This window comes from Pongo pygmaeus, chromosome 18, assembly GCF_028885625.2.
Source record: "Pongo pygmaeus isolate AG05252 chromosome 18, NHGRI_mPonPyg2-v2.0_pri, whole genome shotgun sequence".
Taxonomy (NCBI): Eukaryota; Metazoa; Chordata; class Mammalia; order Primates; family Hominidae; genus Pongo; species Pongo pygmaeus.
The window spans coordinates 32,134,729-32,152,268 of record NC_072391.2 but is presented as its reverse complement, the minus strand read 5'-3'; the positions used below and the strand labels follow the sequence as shown (position 1 = coordinate 32,152,268).

The 17,540-nt window shown below is 50.8% G+C and overlaps 1 protein-coding gene and 1 non-coding gene across 3 annotated transcripts; one reads left to right on the top strand and one right to left on the bottom strand.

Annotated features, from left to right (window-relative positions):
• Positions 1-2,481: 2,481 nt before the first annotated feature.
• On the top strand, positions 2,482-2,616 carry LOC129016399 (small nucleolar RNA SNORA42/SNORA80 family). Its single transcript, XR_008494801.1, has one exon. It is a non-coding gene; the product is annotated as a small nucleolar RNA SNORA42/SNORA80 family (small nucleolar RNA).
• A 1,031-nt stretch (positions 2,617-3,647) lies between these two features.
• Positions 3,648-14,969, bottom strand: ZNF771 (zinc finger protein 771). Of its 2 annotated transcripts, none has more exons than XM_054453614.2 (3): positions 14,865-14,969; positions 14,051-14,200; positions 3,648-4,689 (listed from the first exon to the last, which is right to left on the bottom strand). In XM_054453614.2, the coding sequence occupies exons 2-3, from the start codon at positions 14,189-14,191 to the stop codon at positions 3,877-3,879; spliced, it is 954 nt and encodes a 317-aa protein (XP_054309589.1). In that variant the 5' UTR covers positions 14,192-14,200; positions 14,865-14,969; the 3' UTR covers positions 3,648-3,876. The 2 variants fall into 2 exon arrangements, with proteins under 2 accessions (XP_054309589.1, XP_054309587.1); XM_054453612.2 differs by lacking the exon at positions 14,865-14,969 and adding an exon at positions 14,566-14,662.
• Between the last annotated feature and the right edge of the window lie 2,571 nt (positions 14,970-17,540).

Sequence of the window (17,540 nt, the reverse complement as noted above, 5' to 3'; positions counted from 1 at the left end):
AGATACCTCTGGCTGCCTCCGTCACAGGGTAGGCTAATGTAGGGGAAAGGACTTTTAAACTACAGTTGACCCTTGAACAACACAGGTTTGAGCTATGTGAGTCCACGTTTGTTTGAATTGTTTTTCAATCAGACATGGTTCAGTAATACAGTATTTGTGGGATGCAAAAGCCATGTGTGTGGAGGACCAGCTTTTCCTATGTGTGGGTTCCGCAGAGCTGACTGGGGCTTGAGTATGAGTGGATTTGTGTACACGGTGGGGGTGGGAGTGTGTCCTGGAAACAGTCCCCCACGTACACCAGTAGACATCTGTGCTTTCAGAATCTACAATGGTCGGCCAGGCGCAGTGGCTCACACCTGTAATCCCAGCACTTTGGGAGGCCAAGGCGGGCGGATCACGAAGTCAGGAGATCAAGACCATCCTGGCTAACACAATGAAACCCTGTCTCTGCTAAAAATACAAAAAATTAGCTGGGTGTGGTGACGGGCGCCTGTAGTCCCAGCTACCAGGAGGCTGAGGCAGGAGAATGACGTGAACCCGGGAGGCGGAGTTTGCAGATAGCCGAGTGCCACTGCACTCCAGCCTGGGGGACAGAGCGAGACTCCGTCTCAAAAAAAAAAAAAAAGAATCTACAATGGTCGCTGACTTGCTGCCTCTCTGAGCCAGTCTGCACATCAGTAAAATGAGGCATTCTCCTTTCCTGGCCTCACTCTCTTATATTTCTTATCCATTGACCCCCATTCTTATTTCCCAGGTAAAACAGTGCATCAGATTATGTGCCCAAACCCGCCTTTCTTCTGGCTCTCCAGTGATAATGGGATCCGCATCCTTACGAAGCCCTGATTCCTTCCTCTCTTTAATTGGGTGTCTGCTTTCCCTTCTGTATGATCTTCTCTGCATTAGCCCTTTCTTCCCGTGCAGAAAGCATATATGAATCCCTTCACTGTTGACAAAAGTGAAACCATCAAACCTCGAGCAGCCTCTTCAAAGGGTTGGCTAAATTCCCCCACTCTGCTTCCCCACCGTCCCATTTACAACCTTGCCTCCTGGCTGGTTTTCACCCCGCTCCACTGAAACAACTCTCACCACTTTCCCCGCCCTCATTACAAATGCAACGGGCACCAGAGCAGCAGCTGATCCTCCACTCTCTCTGAAACACTTTCCTCTAGATTTCCCAGATAAGATGCTTACCTGGTTTTCTTCCTACCTCTGGCTATGTTTCCTTATTTTTAGTGGAGACGGGGTCTTACCATGTTGCCCAAGTCAGTCTTGAACTCCTGGCCTCAAGTGATCCTCCTCCCTCGGCCTCCCAAAGTGCTGGGATTACCAGCGTGAGCCACCACGCCTGGCCACTTTCAAGACTCTTCTTGAGTGCTTTCTTCTGGACATGGTGTCATGGACTCCAGACCTGATATCTCTAAGCTGTTATTGCCAATCCCCTCCCTCATGCTGACCTAACATTCAGCATGTCCAGACTTAAGCTCCTGTCTTGCTCTTCATCCTGCACCCCCATCTCAGTGACACTGTCCTGCAGTCACCCAAGCTAAGAAATGAAGTCAGTCCCATCGCCTTTCTCTCAAGCCCAGGTCCACTGCTATGAGTTCCAGCTCCCTACGGATGCCAGATCCATCCTTCCCCTCTAAGCCCTCAAGGCTTTGCTACCTTGGATACTTTAACCTCACTTCCAAAACCCTCTTGCTTTTTGTCCCCCCATTCCACCCCAGGGAACATCTGCAAGCTCTGATGACCCTGGAATGCAGCTTTAGGGGCTCTCTCCACACTTCCCAAACCCCAGCTTCACCTTCAAGACCCAACTTAAACATCACCTCTGAGAAGAGCCTGTCTTCCTCCATCATAGCACCAGTTGACACTGGACTGCAAGTGCCTATTTACTTGTCTCTGCCATTCATTGGCTGTGGCAAAAATGGACAGAAAAGATTTACCTAGCCAGGCATGGTGGCTCATGCCTAATCTCAGCACTTCGGGAGGCAGAGGTGGAAGGATTGCTTGAGGCTAGGATATGGAGACCAGCCTGGGCACCATAGCGAGACCCTGTCTCTACAAAATAAATAAATTTATTTTCATTTTTTATTACTATTTTTTTTGACAGAGTCTCACTCTTGTCGCCCAGGCTGGAGTGCAATGGTGTGATCTCAGCTTACTGCAACCTCCACCTCCCATGTTCAAGCAATTCTCCTGCCTCAGCCTCCCAAGTAGCTGGGATTACAGGTGTCTGCCACCACACCCAGCTGATGTTTTTGGTTTTTGTTTATTTGAGATGGAGTCTCACTCTGTCTCAGCCTTCCGAGTAGCTGGGATTACAGGCTAATTTTTGCATTTTTAGTAGCCTGTTTAGTAGCCATGTTGGCCAGGCTGGTCTCAAACTCCTGACCTCAGGTGATCCACCCGCCTCAGCCTCCCAAACTGTTGGGATTACAGGTGTGAGCCACCTTGCCCAGCCCAAAATAAATTTAAAATAACGCATGGGTTTGGATTTATGATGGGCCAGATTCCCTAGGCCTCCCATAGTACCCCATGCCAGAGCAAACTGTAGCCCCAACCATTGCCTGGCCTGTATGCCTGTAGGCTGCTGGCACGGAAGTGGGTTGCACAGTAGAAAACAAGAAAAAATAAATTTTTATAACTTTGGAATTTTAAATTTGTATTTATTTTTGAGACAGTCTCACTCTGTCGCCCAGCCTGGAGTGCAGTGCCACAACAGTAGCTCACTGCAGCCTCAACCTCCTGTGCTCAAGTGATCCTCCCATCTCAGCCTCCTCATTTGCTGTGACAACAAGTGTGCCTCACCATGCCCAGCTTTTTTTTTTTTTTTTTTTTTTTAATAGATGGGGGGTCTCACTTTGTTCTCCAGGCTGATCTCAAACTCTTGACTTCAAGGGATCCTTCTGCCTCTGCTTCCCAAAGGGCTGGAGATTACAGGCATGAGCTGCTAGGTCCAATCGCTTTGAGATTTTTTTGGTTTGGTTTGATTTGTTGTTTTTTACTTGTTTGTTTGAGGCAGTCTTCCTCTGTTGCCCAGGCCGGAGTGCAATGGCACTATCTCGGTTCATTGCAACCTCTGTCTCCCAGGTTCAAGTGATTCTCATGCCTCAGCACCCCCAGTAGCTGGGATTACAGGCGCCCAACTCAGTTAATTTTTGTATTTTTAGTAGAGACCGGGTTTCACCATGTTGGCCAGGTTGGTCTCGAACTCCTAACCTCAAGTGATCTGCTAGCCTCACCCTCCCAAAGTGCTGGGATTACAGGCGTGAGTCACTGCGCGCCGGGCTGGGTAAGCTTACATAACAAAGCAGTTAAAACCTTTAACGTAGTGTTAACAGTTTTCTCTCCTTCACTAGACTGAGATCTGAGGGTCGTGCCTTGCTCACTGGAGCTCTGCCGAATGCAGTGCGTGTCTGATCTTGAACATAGTATATTTATGGCCCCTTTCAGATTTAAGGTTATCAGGACGTAACCAAGGGCCAAGTGTGCGATCACCTCCTACCCCCAACACAAACCGAGGTGCCGGGAACCCCTTTTAGGTTTACATCCCCATTTGGTTCCTTGACAACTCACTTGGCACCTGAGCCTGGGGAACCCCAACTTTCTTCCTCTCCCACCCACCTCACTCACAGGCACGGGTGGGGTGAGGATATAATACTTTATTCACTAACACGGGCCGAGGGAATGTAGTGATGTGGGGTGGGCACTGTTTCCAGGGACCCCGGCAGGGGATTCTCCCTGTCTCCCAGTTCCAGGGCAGCCGGGCCTGCCGTCCCCTCAATTTCCCAGACCCGGAGGCCGGGGCGCAGGAGGAGCCTGGGTTAGTGCAGCCAGGTCGAAGCCCCAGCGCGCCCCTCCGCAGCCCTGCGGGACTCAGCTGCCCTCGCACTCCGGGCAGCGCTCGGTGGCAGTGGCGGCCGTGGCGCCAGGGGGCAGCTTGAAGTCCCTGCCGCAGCCGGCGCAGATATACAGGCGGCGCCGCATGTGCGCGCGTCGGTGGCGGATGAAGTGCGAGCTTAGGCGGAAGCGGCGGCCGCACTCGGCGCAGGGGTAGGGCCGTTCGCCTGTGTGCGTGCGCGCGTGCTCCGCCAGGTTGGAGCGGTGGCCGAAGCGACGGCCACACACAGCGCAGCGGTGCGGCTTCTCGCCCGTGTGCACGCGCCGGTGCTTGGCCAGCGCCGAGCTCTGAGCGAAGCGCGTGCCGCAGTCGGCGCAAGCGTAGGGCCGCTCGCCCGTGTGCGTGCGTCGGTGGCGCGCCAGGCACGAGCTGCCGCCAAAAGCGCGTCCGCAGTCCGGGCACGCGTACGGCTTCTCGCCCGTGTGCACGCGCAGGTGCTGTGCGTAGTTGGAGCTCTGCGCGAAGCGGCGGCCGCAGTGCGCGCATGCGTACGGCTTCTCGCCCGTGTGCCGCCGCCGGTGCTGCCGCAGGTTCGAGGCGGCCGAGAAGCGCTTGTCGCACTCGGGGCACTCGTAGGGCCGCTCGCCTGTGTGCGTGCGGCCGTGTTTGGTCAGCGCCGACTTCTGCGAGAAGCGCCGCCCGCACTCGGTGCACGCGAAGGGCCGTTCGCCCGTGTGCGTGCGCGCGTGCTTGGCCAGCGTGGAGCGGCGCGCGAAGGCGCGGCCGCAGTCGGGGCACGCGTGGGGACGCGCCGGGTCGGCGGACGGCGCGGGCGCCTCGCCCGGGACCTGCGGGGAGAGGGGGATAGGTCAGCCTTTAGCGGCAGGCCCCGGAGCCAGAGACCTGGGTCTCCACAGGCTGCTCCCTCTGTGAGCCTCAGTTCCCCATCTATGAAATAGGAAAGGCCACGGTGCTGCCTCGCAGGATGGTGTGCGCATCCAGTGAGATAATGCGCGTAACGCACACATCACAAAGCCCAGTGGCGTTCTAGCTATTTTTATTAATTCAACCAATATTTACTGAGGGCATGCAGTGTCCTAGACTGTTCTAGGCACGGGGATTCTGCATTAAATAAAAAGCATTAAAAAATTCCTGCTTTCAGGAATAATGGATAAGGAATGCTAGTACTGGGGATGCTACAGATTTAAACAGGGTTGTCAAGACACTTTACCGATATGATAACATGAGCAAAGACTTAAAGGAGGTGACAGAGCAGGCTACATGGATAGCCCTCTGAGGAGCACTGCAGAGGGAACGGCTAGGTGCAGAGGCGGGAGTTGCCTGCTGTTCCAGAAATGGCAAGAAAAATTGGTTAAAGCAGAATGCATGATGGGGGGAGTCACGGATGTAGTGGTGGAGGAGATCTCTTGGCATATAGGGCCTTGTATTTGTTATATTTGGCTTTTTTTTTTTTTTTTTTTTAAGAGACAGGGTCTTGCTGTGGCCCAGGCTTGGTCCTGAACCTCCTGGCTCAAGCAGTTCCTCCTGACTCAGCCTTCTGAGTAGCTGGAGTTACAGGCACATACCACTGTGCCTGGCTCTGGCTTTTAATATAAAGGAGACAGAGAACTGTAAGAGGAGATGTCAGAGGACTTTGAGCAGGGAAGTGACCATATCCTACACATTTAAAAAGGCTCCCTCAGGCTACTGGGGTTGAAAACCAAATGAAGGAGTTGGAGAGAACAGAAGCCCAGTGAGGAGGCCACTACAGCCACCTGGCAAGAGAAGATAGTGGCTCATACCCAGGTGACAGAAGTGGACGGTGGATGGTGGAGGTGGTGAGAAGTGATTGGCTTCTGGATCTATTTGCAGTGTGAGACAATAGATTTAATAAGAGATTAGATATGAGGTGTGAAGAAAAAGAGATCAAAATGACTTCAAGGTTTTTGAGCTTAGCAGCTGCAAAAGTGGAGTTGCCATTTACAGAGATGAGGATGGTGGGAGGAGCAAGTTGAGAGGGGAGATCTGTTTTGGATGCTGTCATGGCTTCTTGACATATCTGGAGCTCAGAAGCGAGGCCTAGACTGGAGATGTTAATTGAGAAGCTGTCAACCTATAGATGGTTTATAAAGCCTTGAGAATGAGTGGATGAGACCATCCAGGGGATGGGCAGAGAGAACCTAGGGCAGCAAGACGGGGAGAAGCCAGGGAGGGAGGAGAGCAGGAGAGGGGCATCCTGGAAGCCAGGCCAGGACCAAGTCCAGGCTCTTAATCAGCTTTGAATAGCAAACACCTATCATTTTTTAAGCAGTGAAGAAAAAGGCAAGGGTAAAAGCCAAATGTTATTCTGAGGTCTGAAATGAAAAAAATCTGAAAATTAGCCAGTTTCACAAGCTCTGGCCTTCTAGAGATAAAAATCAGAAAAAGGAAAGAAATGCCTTCTAAGAGGCACATGAAGGGAAAACATTCTGGACTAACAGTGAAGAGTATTGAGGGCATATTGCTCCCTTCTTAGAAAAGAGAACGCTCAAAACCCCAGCAAAACTGATGTCGAGTATCTACTATGGCCAAGCAATTAATTCATGACCAAATGAAGTGCCTGGGGCATATTAAGGACAAGACAGTGTCAGCTTCTCCCATATTCGATCTCCACGAGGTAATTATCATCATCCCCATTTTACAGATGGGAAACAGGTTAAGAGAGAGGGACAGCAAGGCCAGGTGCAGTGGCTCACGCCTGTAATACCACCACTTTGGGAGGCCGAGGCAGGTGGATCATGAGGTCAGGAGTTCGAGCCCAGCCTGGCCAAGATGTTGAAACCCCATCTCTACTAAAAATACAAAAATTAGCTGGGTGTGGTGGCGGACGCCTGTAATCCCAGCTACTTGGGAGGCTAAGGCAGGGAACTGCTTGAACCCGGGAGGTGGAGGTTGCAGTGAGCCGAGATTGCGCCACTGCCTCCAGCCTGGGTGACAGGGTGACAGGGTGAGACTCCGTCTCAAAAAAAAAAAAAAAAAAAAGAGGGTGACAGCAGAAAATAGTAGGGCCTTCTCTTTCTGAAGCTACAGGAGGGCAACTTCAAGGCCTTCAAGATAGTTTGTCAAAAGGTAGTGGCTTTGTGGTAACCAACTCAGAAATTAGAAAACAAGCCAGGCATGGTGGTTCACGCCTGTAATCCCAGCACTTTGGGAGACCGAGGTGGGCGGATCACTTGAGGTCAGGAGTTCAAGACCAGCCTGGCCAACAAGGTGAAACCCTGTCTCTACTAAAAATACAAAAATTAGCCGAATGTGGTGGCTCATGCCTGTAATCCCAGCTACTCAGGAGGCTGAGGCAGGAGAATCACTTGAACCCGGGAGGCAGAGGTTGCAGTGAGCTGAGATCATGCCACTGCACTCCAGCCTGGGGAACAGAGTGAGATTCCATCTCAAAAAAAAAAAAAGAGGCCGGGCGCAGTGGCTCACGCCTGTAATCCCAGCACTTTGGGAGGCCGAGGCGGGCAGATCACGAGGTCAGGAGATCGAGACCATCCTGGCTAACATGGTGAAACCCCATCTCTACTAAAAAAATACAAAAAATTAGCCAGGCGTGGTGGCGGGTGCCTGTAGTCCCAGCTACGAGGGAGGCTGAGGCAGGAGAATGGCATGAACCCGGGAGGCGGAGCTTGCAGTGAGCGGAGATACGCCACTGCACTCCAGCCTGGGCGACAGAGCGAGACTCCGTCGAAAAAAAAAATTAGAAAACAGGGCAATTTGGAAAATTAGTGACCAAGAGAAATCTGGTTTAAATAGTATCTATACTGATAACAATAGCAACAATCAATAACAAAGTATTAAGCTTTGACAACACTATGTATGTTATTGTATTAAATCCTCCTGTCACCCGCCTTGAGCTGGGTGTTCTCTCTTTTGATAGCTGAGAAAGCTGAGGGTGAGGGCGATGAAATTCACATGGCCAGTGGGAGCCAGGATGGACTCAGGGTGCCCATGAGACCATGCCGTCGTTCAGGCTACACTGTTCTGAACTCACGTGACCAAGATGTGACAGAGGCTGGATTCCACGTCCCTGGCACACTCCAAGAGGGATTCAAGGTTAAAATACAACTTGATACTTTAAATGGAGACACTCCCCACAGTACGTTTGGCACCATCTGAATTCAAGGTCATATTTTCCAGTCTTGCCCTGGTTTTGAAATCTGTTGGTTTATTTCAATACATCAGCCACTGTGGAGAGAACTTGTCTCATCAGATCTACATTTTTCTGGCCCGTTTTTCCTTGGCACCCTCTTTCAGGTGACTTTGGACAGCCTGAGGGCTTCCTCATGCTGAGTTCACTGACTTCTGAAAAAGAAATTCTCCATACAAGCGCTGCTGATGTCTCCAGCCCAGGAGAAGGGGCCTTGGATGCCCGAGGAAAAATCTTGGTAAGAGGAGCTGAATCCAGCTCATTAAGATCCTCCTCTGCCCCAGTGTCCCAAGAAAGGCTAGGTGGGCTAAGTGAGATCAAATTCCCAGTATGAGGCCGGTGCAGTGACTCACACCTGTAATCTCAGCACTTTGGGAGGCCAAGGAAGGAGGATTACTTGAGGCCAGGAGTTGGACACCAGCCTGAGCAACACAGTTAGACCTCGTCTCTACAAAAAGTGAAAAATTAGCCAGGTGTGGTGGGGTGCACTTGTAGTCCCAACAACTTGGTAGGCTGAGGAAGGAGGATCACTTGAGCCCAAGAGTTCAAGGCTGCAGTGAGCTACAATCACGTGCCACTGCACTCCAGCCTGGGTGACAAAGCAAGATCGTGTCTCTAAAAAAAGAAAAAAAACCCAAAATTTCCCAGCATGAGGTATGAGGTGGTATGTGGGCAAATTTTTAAAAAGTCTCATTATAATTGTTACACATTTATTTTCACGAATATTAAAAAAACAAGATATCACATGAAACCCACAATTTCATCAGTACTATTGTTTAGATGAAGGTAAATTTATTTAACAAAACAATGTGAATCTATTTGAAGAAAAACATTAATAAATAATGTGAGTACAACATATGAGCAATACACGTGACTGAAACTTGGCAAATACCAGACTAGGTGATCATTAATGGCCCAAGCATGTCTTAAATTCTACAACTATTAGATTTAAAAATTAGAATAAATGGTATTTGCACTATAACAGGAGGCTACTGTGAACATACAATGTAGTGTAATAATATAATAATCCAGGTATTAGAAGTTAGTGATTTTTGTCTTCCTGCTTAAATGTTTTTTAACCAGAGCAAACATCCCAGTTTCTTCCTTAGCCATTACTTCTCTAATTAATAAAATAACTCCCACTTGTTGGGCACTCACCATGTGCCAGGAACTGTGCTAAGTGCTTTTTACCAGTACTCTCTTTCTAAATTCTCACCATGGCTTTGGTTAGGTACCTTAGCCCTGTTTTATATATAAGGAAATAAGACTCAGAAGTTAAGTGACTACACAAGGCTGTTCAGCTAATAAATGGCAGAGCCAGGGTTTGAACTGAAGTTACTCATTTTCTGGAACACCTATTCTGTTAACCATGATGCAATTCTTTTTTTATTCTCTCTCTCTTTTTTTTTTTTTTTTTGAGAAAAGGTCTCACTGTGTTACCCAGGCTGGATGCAGTGGCATGATCACGGCTCACTGCAGCCTTAACTTCCCGGGCTTAAGCAATCCTCCTGACTCAGCCCCCCAAATAGCTGGCACTACAGGGGCGTGCCACCATACCCGGCTAATTTTTGTATTTCAGTAGAGATAGGGTTTTGCCATGTTGCCCAGGCTGGTCTCGAACTCCTGAGCTCAATCAATCCTCCTGCCTCGGCCTCCAAAAGTGCTGGGATTACAGACAAGAGCCATTGCGCCCAGCCTCCATGATGCAATTCTAATCTCACTAACTAGAGTTTGAGGCCACTTACACAGCTTGTCTCCCTCCCCTGGCCCGTTTTTGTGGTCACAGTCTTCCTTCTTTTTGGTACAAACTATTAAACACAACCAGTGTCCTCTAGTTCCTTGCTGGAGGATGTGTGGTCCAAAGACCAGCAACATCAACATCACTGGGAACTTTTTACAAATGCAGAATCTCAAATCCCACTCCAGATTTTACTGAATTAAAATCCTTATTTTAACAAGACCCCTGGGTGATCTGTATGCATGTTAAAAATTCAGAAACTGATCTAGAAGAGAAAAGAGCTACTCCTGGAGAAAGCAGGGAACAAAGGTGAAGAGGCTTTGCGGGCTGAGACCACAACGGGGGATGGGATAGGTGTCGAGGGGATGAAGCCAGAATGGCATGAGGTCAGATGGTAAAGAGCTTTGAATGCCAAGTTTAGGAGCTGAGACCTCACCCTGAGGAAAGCAGAAAACCACTCAAGGTTTCAAGCCAGGGAAAGATAGGTTTGGATGTGCATGGAGCCCTCTGAGAAAATCTTTCTAAAAGATAGATTGGGTTTTGATGGCAGAGGGAGAAGACTCCAGCCCCTGCATGCAGCGTAATTAAGGCCCTTCTGGACAGTGACTGGCCACAGGACTGGCAATAGCTAGGACTCGCTGAATGTCACCACTGGAAGGCGCTTTCGAGGTCACCATTTCATAGATGGAGAAATGAGGCTCAGGAAGGCCCACAGCAAGCTAACGATCGAGCACCCTTCTGGGCACGGTGCTAACAGTTCATGGGATGTGTGTGCGTAATCCTCAATTCCACCCATCTCCTCCAAATCTAGTCACCCTGATGACACTTCTCAGACTGGCATTCAGGGGTCTTACTCTATTACCCCATTTTACAGATGAGAAAGCCAAAGAAAAGCTGGTAAATGGTAGAGTTAGGACCGCTACATGATACCATTCACAATCTGGCCCTGTGTGCCTTTCATGACTAGTCATGCCAGATCTTCACTGCACATGCCCTTTGGCTCTAGCCGGGTTCCTAAATGGCCCCTTTTCCTCATCATTGCTGTTACTACCTTAGAGCAGGCCCTACCTGGCCTGGTCTCCCTGTAGCAGCCAATAATTCTTCTAAACAGAAAATCCAGTCATGTCCCTCCTCTGATTTTTTTTTTTTTTTTTTTTTTTTGAGATGGAATCTTGCTCTGTTGCCCAGGCTGGAGTGCAGTGGTGCAATCTCAGCTCACTGCGACCTCCGCCTCCCGGATTCAAGCGATTCTCCTGCCTCAGCCTCCCAAGTAGCTGGGATTGCAGGCAGGCGCCACCACACCCGGCTAATTTTTGTATTTTTAGTAGAGATGGGGTTTCACCATGTTGCCCAGGCTGGTCTCGAACTCCTGACCTCAAGTGATCTGCCTGCCTCAGCCTTCCAAAGTGCTGGGATTACAGGCATGAGTCACCACACCTGGCCTGTTTTTGTTTTTTGAGACAGGGTCTCTCTTTGTTGCCCAGGCTAGAGTACAGTGGTGCAGTCATGGCTCACTGCAGCCTTGAACTCCTGGGCTCATTCAGCCTCCAGAGTAGCTAGGACTACAGGCATGCCACCATGCCCAGCTAATTAAATTTTTTTTTTTTTTTTTTTTTGTAGAGATGAGGTCTCCCTATGTTGCCCAGGGAGGAATCGAACTCTTGGGCTCAAGTGATCCTCCCACCTTGGCTTTCCAAAGTGCTAGGATTACAGGCGTGAGCCAGCACGCCTGGCTCTTCCCATGATTTAAGGCTTCTTATGGTGCCACAGAACCCAACACAGTACGTCCTGCCCTAGCTTGCAAGGCCCCTCTGTCCCCCAACTGCCTTTCCCGTCTCATTTCCTCTGAGTCTTTGCTTTTGCTGTTTCCTCCTCCTGGAATGCCCTTCCTCCTCCTCCACATGCCAAACCCCCGCAAAGCCTTCAAGGCCCAAGTCAAAAATCATCTCCTCTGGGAAGCCTTCCCCACTGCCTTGAGTCGTTTGCCTTCAGTCTTCTGTGCCTCCACATTCACTTCCCTGATCAACTCCAGTTCTCATGGTTCAGCCCAGGCCTTTGATAAAAATGAGTTGAGCCAGGCATGGTGGCTCACGCCTGTAATCCCAACACTTTGGGAGGCCGAGGCGAGCGGATCACAAGGTCAAGAGTTCGAGACCAGCCTGACCAGTATGGTGAAACCCCATCTCTACTAAAAATACAAAAATTAGCTGGGCATGGTAGTGCACACCTGTAATCCCAGCTACTCAGGAGACTGAGGCAGGAGAATGGCATGAACCCGGGAGGTGGAGGTGCAGTGAACCAAGATTGCGCCACTGCACTCCAGCCTGGGCGACACAGTGAGACTCCGTCTCAAAAAAAAAAAAAAAAAAAAAAGTTGAAAAATCTTGAGAAGGATGACCTTGCCCAAGGTCCCGAGCTTTGGGGAGAAGAATAAATGTAACAGCAACTATTTCCGTGTTTATTTTGTGCCAGATACAGTTCTAACTCTGTGCATGTGTTGACTCATTCATTCTTCACAACTTCAAGATGCAGGTGCTGTTATAATTTCCCTTTTACAAATGAGGAAACTGAGGCATGAAGCGGTTAGGAAACTTGCCCAAGGTCACACAGCGGGTAAGTGATGGAGCTGGAAGTCCACCCTAAGCTCTGGAGCCTGTGTTTGTAACTTAGAGGCCAAAGGTGGAGATCAGGCAATCACAGGGCCAGAAGAGGCAGGCAGAGCTGGATAATGGGCCAAGGGGGCCCGCAACAAACACAACCAGATAGTTACTACACTATCTGGAGGCCTGAGGAGCTAGTCCCCTCCCCCAGCACCCACCAGGCCCACTAGAGGGCAGCAGAGCATTCTTTCCCTGGGAACTGGCTCCTGGGCAGGAAGAATCAGAGTCCCGGCCCCTGCAAGCTGGGTCCCTGGAGCCAAGCCCTCTACTGGGACTCAGGGCTGCTCAGGCTGGGGGCAGACAGAGTCCTCTGGGGTTCTGAGAAGCGGAAACATATCTGGTGGCAGTTAGGGTCTCCAGGGGGGAAATTTAACTCATATTCTGATCTCAAAACCTTCAAATACCCTCAGAATAAAAGCCAGACTCCCTGTGTGTCCTACCAACCACCCCCACTCATCCACACTACAGCATGACCGAACCACCCACCCTCACTGCTGCAGTGCACTACTCACTCGTCTGAGCCTCTATAAGGGCCATTTCTGGCTGGATGCGGTGGCTCACACCTATAATCCCAGCACTTTGGGAGGCTGAGGTGGGAGGATCACCTGAACTCAGGAGTTTGGGACCAGTCTGGCCAACATGGCAAAACCCCAACTCTACTGAAAATACAAAAAATTAGCTGGGTGTGGTGGCGCATGCCTGTAATCCCAGCATCTTGGGAGGCTGAGGCAGGAGAACTACTTGAACCCGGGAGATGGAGGTTGCAGTGAGCCGAGATCACGCCACTGCACTCCAGCCTGGGCAACAGAGCGAAACTGTGTCTCAAAACAAAACAAAAAAAATTAGCCAGGTGTAGTGGTGCATGCCTGTAGTCCCACCTACTTGGGAGGCTGAGGTGGGAGGATCACCTGAGCCCAGGGAAGTCAAGGCTGCGGTGAGCTGTACTGCACTCCAGCTTGGGTGACTGAATGAGACCCTGTCTCAAACAATAACAACAATAATAATAAAAGAGCCATTTCCTCTGCTTGGGTCCATCACCCCACTTCCGACCCCAGACTCCTACTAGTCTCACGTAAGTCATCCTTTTACTAACTTTGAGACCTGTGGCAAGTTACCAAACTGCCCTGGGCCTCAGTCTCCTCATCTGTAAAATGGAATAAATGCTACCAACATCATAGAATCGAGGTGCTTAGAACACTGCCTGGCACATAGAAAATGCTAGGCAAGGGTTAGCTATTGTTACTGTTGCTGTTGAACTAACCTGGCCTTTCCCCAACCTCTAAATCTGAGTTAAGTTCCCACTTCTAGGCTTCATCATCCCCCTGTACCTGCAGCCATCACATGGGATTCTAACTGTGTGGTTACCCTTCAGTCTAACATCAAGCTCCATGGGGGATCCAAGGACGGAGTTTAATCTCCTGCACCCAGCAGGAAGCCTGGGACAGTAGGCGTGTCTTTTGTATGATGGAAGCCCAGACAGTGGGGCAGAAGGATGGGCCAATCCTGAGGTTTTAGATCTGAGATTCTGGGAAAAGTAGGGGCAAGATCCCTGGCTTCTATCTGAGGGAGGCTGGGCCTGGACCAGGTTTGGGGACAGTGGGCCCCAGTGTGTGTGTGACACATACCTCCTTGTTGTCCATGGGGATCTTGAGTTTCACCACCTCATACTTCTCCTCACCCTCATCCTCCTCACCCTTCACCAGCAGCACCATCTCCTCCTGCATCTCTTCCTCCTCCTCTTCCTCTGCCTGCTGTTCGCCAGGCATCTTGGTGTCCTGAGGCGGGGAGCTGGATCAGAAGCTCAGGACCCGCTCCCCCCCACCGTGGCCCTGGCCCAGCAAGGCGGTGCAGCCGTGGCTTCTCCCGCCCCTGCCCTGGTCTCCGAATCTGGTCCTCTCCCGTCCACCCTAGCCCGGCCCCACGCTCTGGCACAGCCCGGGGACCAGCTCCGAGGGCTCGCGTTCACCCCACTCATCCCGGCATTCAAGGCCTTGAACGGTTCGAATCTCCAGCCCCCGCAAGTCGCCACCATCCTTGAGCTGAGTCACTCCCCAGCGCCCGGGTCGGCGACCTGGAGCTCTGGGGCACGGGCTGGAGGCGGGATCGGGGCGGAAACCCCGGGGAGGGGGTGCGCACTCACCAGCCGAAGGTTCGGGGCTCGCGGTGCCCCAGGCCTGGGCGCCGGGCGGTTGGGCACTCAGCGAGGCCGCGGCTCCGGGGGCGGGGAGGGGGCGGGGCCGCAGGGACGGACGGTCATTGGTCCGAACATATAGCCCCACCCCCCTAGGGCGGAGCCCGAAGAACCCAGGCGTCCGGCCCAAACGGCTCGGAGAGGGCGGCGAGCTCAGACCTAGCGTCATCTGCAGTCCCCCAACTCCCAAGCACCTGGAACCTCCCCAGCCCGGCGTTCAAGGTCCTTGCCGCCGAGTTCCAACCTACCCTCGCGGCCCGTCTCCTGGGGCCGGCTTGGAGGTCTCCGCTGCGCCCAGTGCCTCTGCTCCGCCCGAAATAGGCCACGTGCGCTCCCGCCCCGGCCTGGGCCTCTCGCTGGCGCCCCGCCTGGAGGGCGGACCCTGTTGCCTCCTCACTTCTTCCATTCCCTCTTTATCTCCTCTGCCGTCTTTTCTCCTTTCTCGGCGTCGCCTATTCCGCTGGCCTCTGGGATATCTTGTTCCCTGAATACATCCTAACCAATTCAACATCCACCCAAGCTACCGCTGTCGCGTCATGCGTGGGGTGCTTACCATGCGCCAGCGCTGTTCAGCGTCTTACACGCCTGGTCTCATTTGATCCGCATAACGATGGGTCCTGATCCATTTTACAGATGAGCTCACTGAAGTTCAGGGAAGTAAACTGATTTGCCTAAGTTACACAATAAAGATGTCATAGCATCTCTGACAACCAGTAGCCTAGGTGAACAACAGCCCAAAGCTAAATCCAGTCCACAGGGGTACCTTAGGGTATTTTTACTTTTAAAAAATCGTTTCGGACGGGCACGGTGGCTCACGCCTGTAATCCCAGCACTTCAGGAGGCCGAGGCGGGCGGATCACAAGGTCAGGAGATAGTGACCATCCTGGCTAACACGGTGAAACCCCGTCTCTACTAAACAAAATACAAAAAATTAGCTGGGCGTGGTGGCGGGCGCCTGTAGTGCCAGCTACTCGGGAGGCTGAGGCAGGAGAATGGCGTGAACCCGGGAGGCGGAGCTTGCAGTGAGCCGAGATCGCGCCACTGCGCTCCAGCCTGGGCGACAGAGCGAGACTCCGTCTCAAAACAAAACAAAAAAAAAATCGTTTCAAAGCCGGGCGCGGTGGCTCATGCCTGTAATCCCAGCACTTTGGGAGGCGGAGGCCGGTGGATCCCTTGAGGTCAGGATTTCGAGACCAGCCTGACCAACATGGTGAAACCCCGTCTCTACTAAAAATACAAAAATTAGCCAAGCGTGGTGGTGCACGCCTGTAATCCCAGCTACTCGAGAAGCTGAGGCACGAGAATTGCTTGAACTCAAGAGGCAGTGGTTGCAGTGAGCCGAGATCATGCCATTGCTCTCCAGCCTAGGTAACAAGAGCGAAACTCCGTCTCAAGAAAAAAAAAAAAATTAAATTGGGATATTTCGTATAAAAATAGATTTTTTTTTAGTGGAATATACAAATGCCACTTCCTTTGAAAAATAGCCACTTCCCTTGAAAAAGCAGGTATCTAATTTTCCCATTTTATGAATGGGGCAACTAAGATTCAGAAATCATGAAGGAAAAGAGAAATAACATTCAGTAAGTGCTTACAAGTCCTATGTTGTTTCTTTACAACAGCCCTGTTGGGATCAATAATATCTCCATTGGACAAAAGAGGAAACGGAAGCTTAGAGAAGTTAAGTAATTTGCTCAAAGTCACACAGCTGGCAAGCAGCAGATTCAAAGCTTGTGCTCTTCTATTGCACCAAATTACCTCTCAGGAATGAAGTTATAAAATTGGCTCTTTCCCAGAGCTGGGAGAAAGGGTCAAATGCCTGGATACTCACACACAGGATCCCCAAAAGCCACTTTGCATTCATTCTCTGAGGTTTTTTTTTGTTTGTTTTTTTTTTGAGATGGAGTCTTGCTCTGTTGCCCAGGTTGGAGTGCAATGGCACAGTCGAGGCTCACTGCAACCTCCGCTTCCCAGGTTCAAGTGATTCTCCTGCCTCAGCCTCCCAAGTAGCTGGGATTACAAGCACACACCACCACACTCGGCTATTTTTGTATTTTTTGTAGAGACGGGGTTTCACCATGTTGGCCAGGCTGGTCTCAAACCCCCTGACCTCGTGATCCACCCACCTCGGCCTCCCAAAGTGCTGGAATTACAGGCTTGAGCCACCACGCCCAGCCTCTCTGGGTATTTATTGAGTCCTATATACCTGTCACCATTCTACGTATGGGAGATGTAGTAGTGAACAAAACATAAAAATATTGGCTCTTGTGGCACTACTAAGGGTGCAAAAAAATGTACACATGTAAAAAGGAAGGTAATATCAGATAATGATAGGTGCAACGAGAGAAATCTGACAAGATGATCCAACAGAGAGCGGCTATGGTAACAGGGGCTTTAATGCAGGCAGGGAAGGCATCTCAGGATACAATTTTTTTTTTTTTTGAGATGGAGTCTCACTCTATCACCCAGGCTGGAGTGCAGTGGCACGATCTCGGCTCACTGCAACCTCCACCTCCCGGGTTCAAGGGATTCTCCTGCCTCAGCCTCCCGAGTAGCTGAGATTACAGGTGCGCGCCACCACACTCAGCTAATTTTTTTTTTTTTTTTTTTTTGAGGCAGAGTCTCACTCTGTCTCCCAGGCTGGAGTGCAGTGGCACAATCTAGGCTCACTGCAAGCTCTGCCTTCCGAGTTCACACCATTCACCTGCCTCAGCCTCCCAAGTAGCTGGGACTACAGGCACCCGCCACCACGACCAGCTAATTTTTTTGGTATTTTTAGTAAAGACAGGGTTTCACCGTGTTAGCCAGGCTGGTCTTGAACTCCTGACCTCAAGTGATCTGCCTGCCTTGGCCTCCCAAAGTGCTGGGATTACAGGCATGAGCCACCATTCCCAGCCTGGATACAATATTTTGTTCGTTTGTTTGAG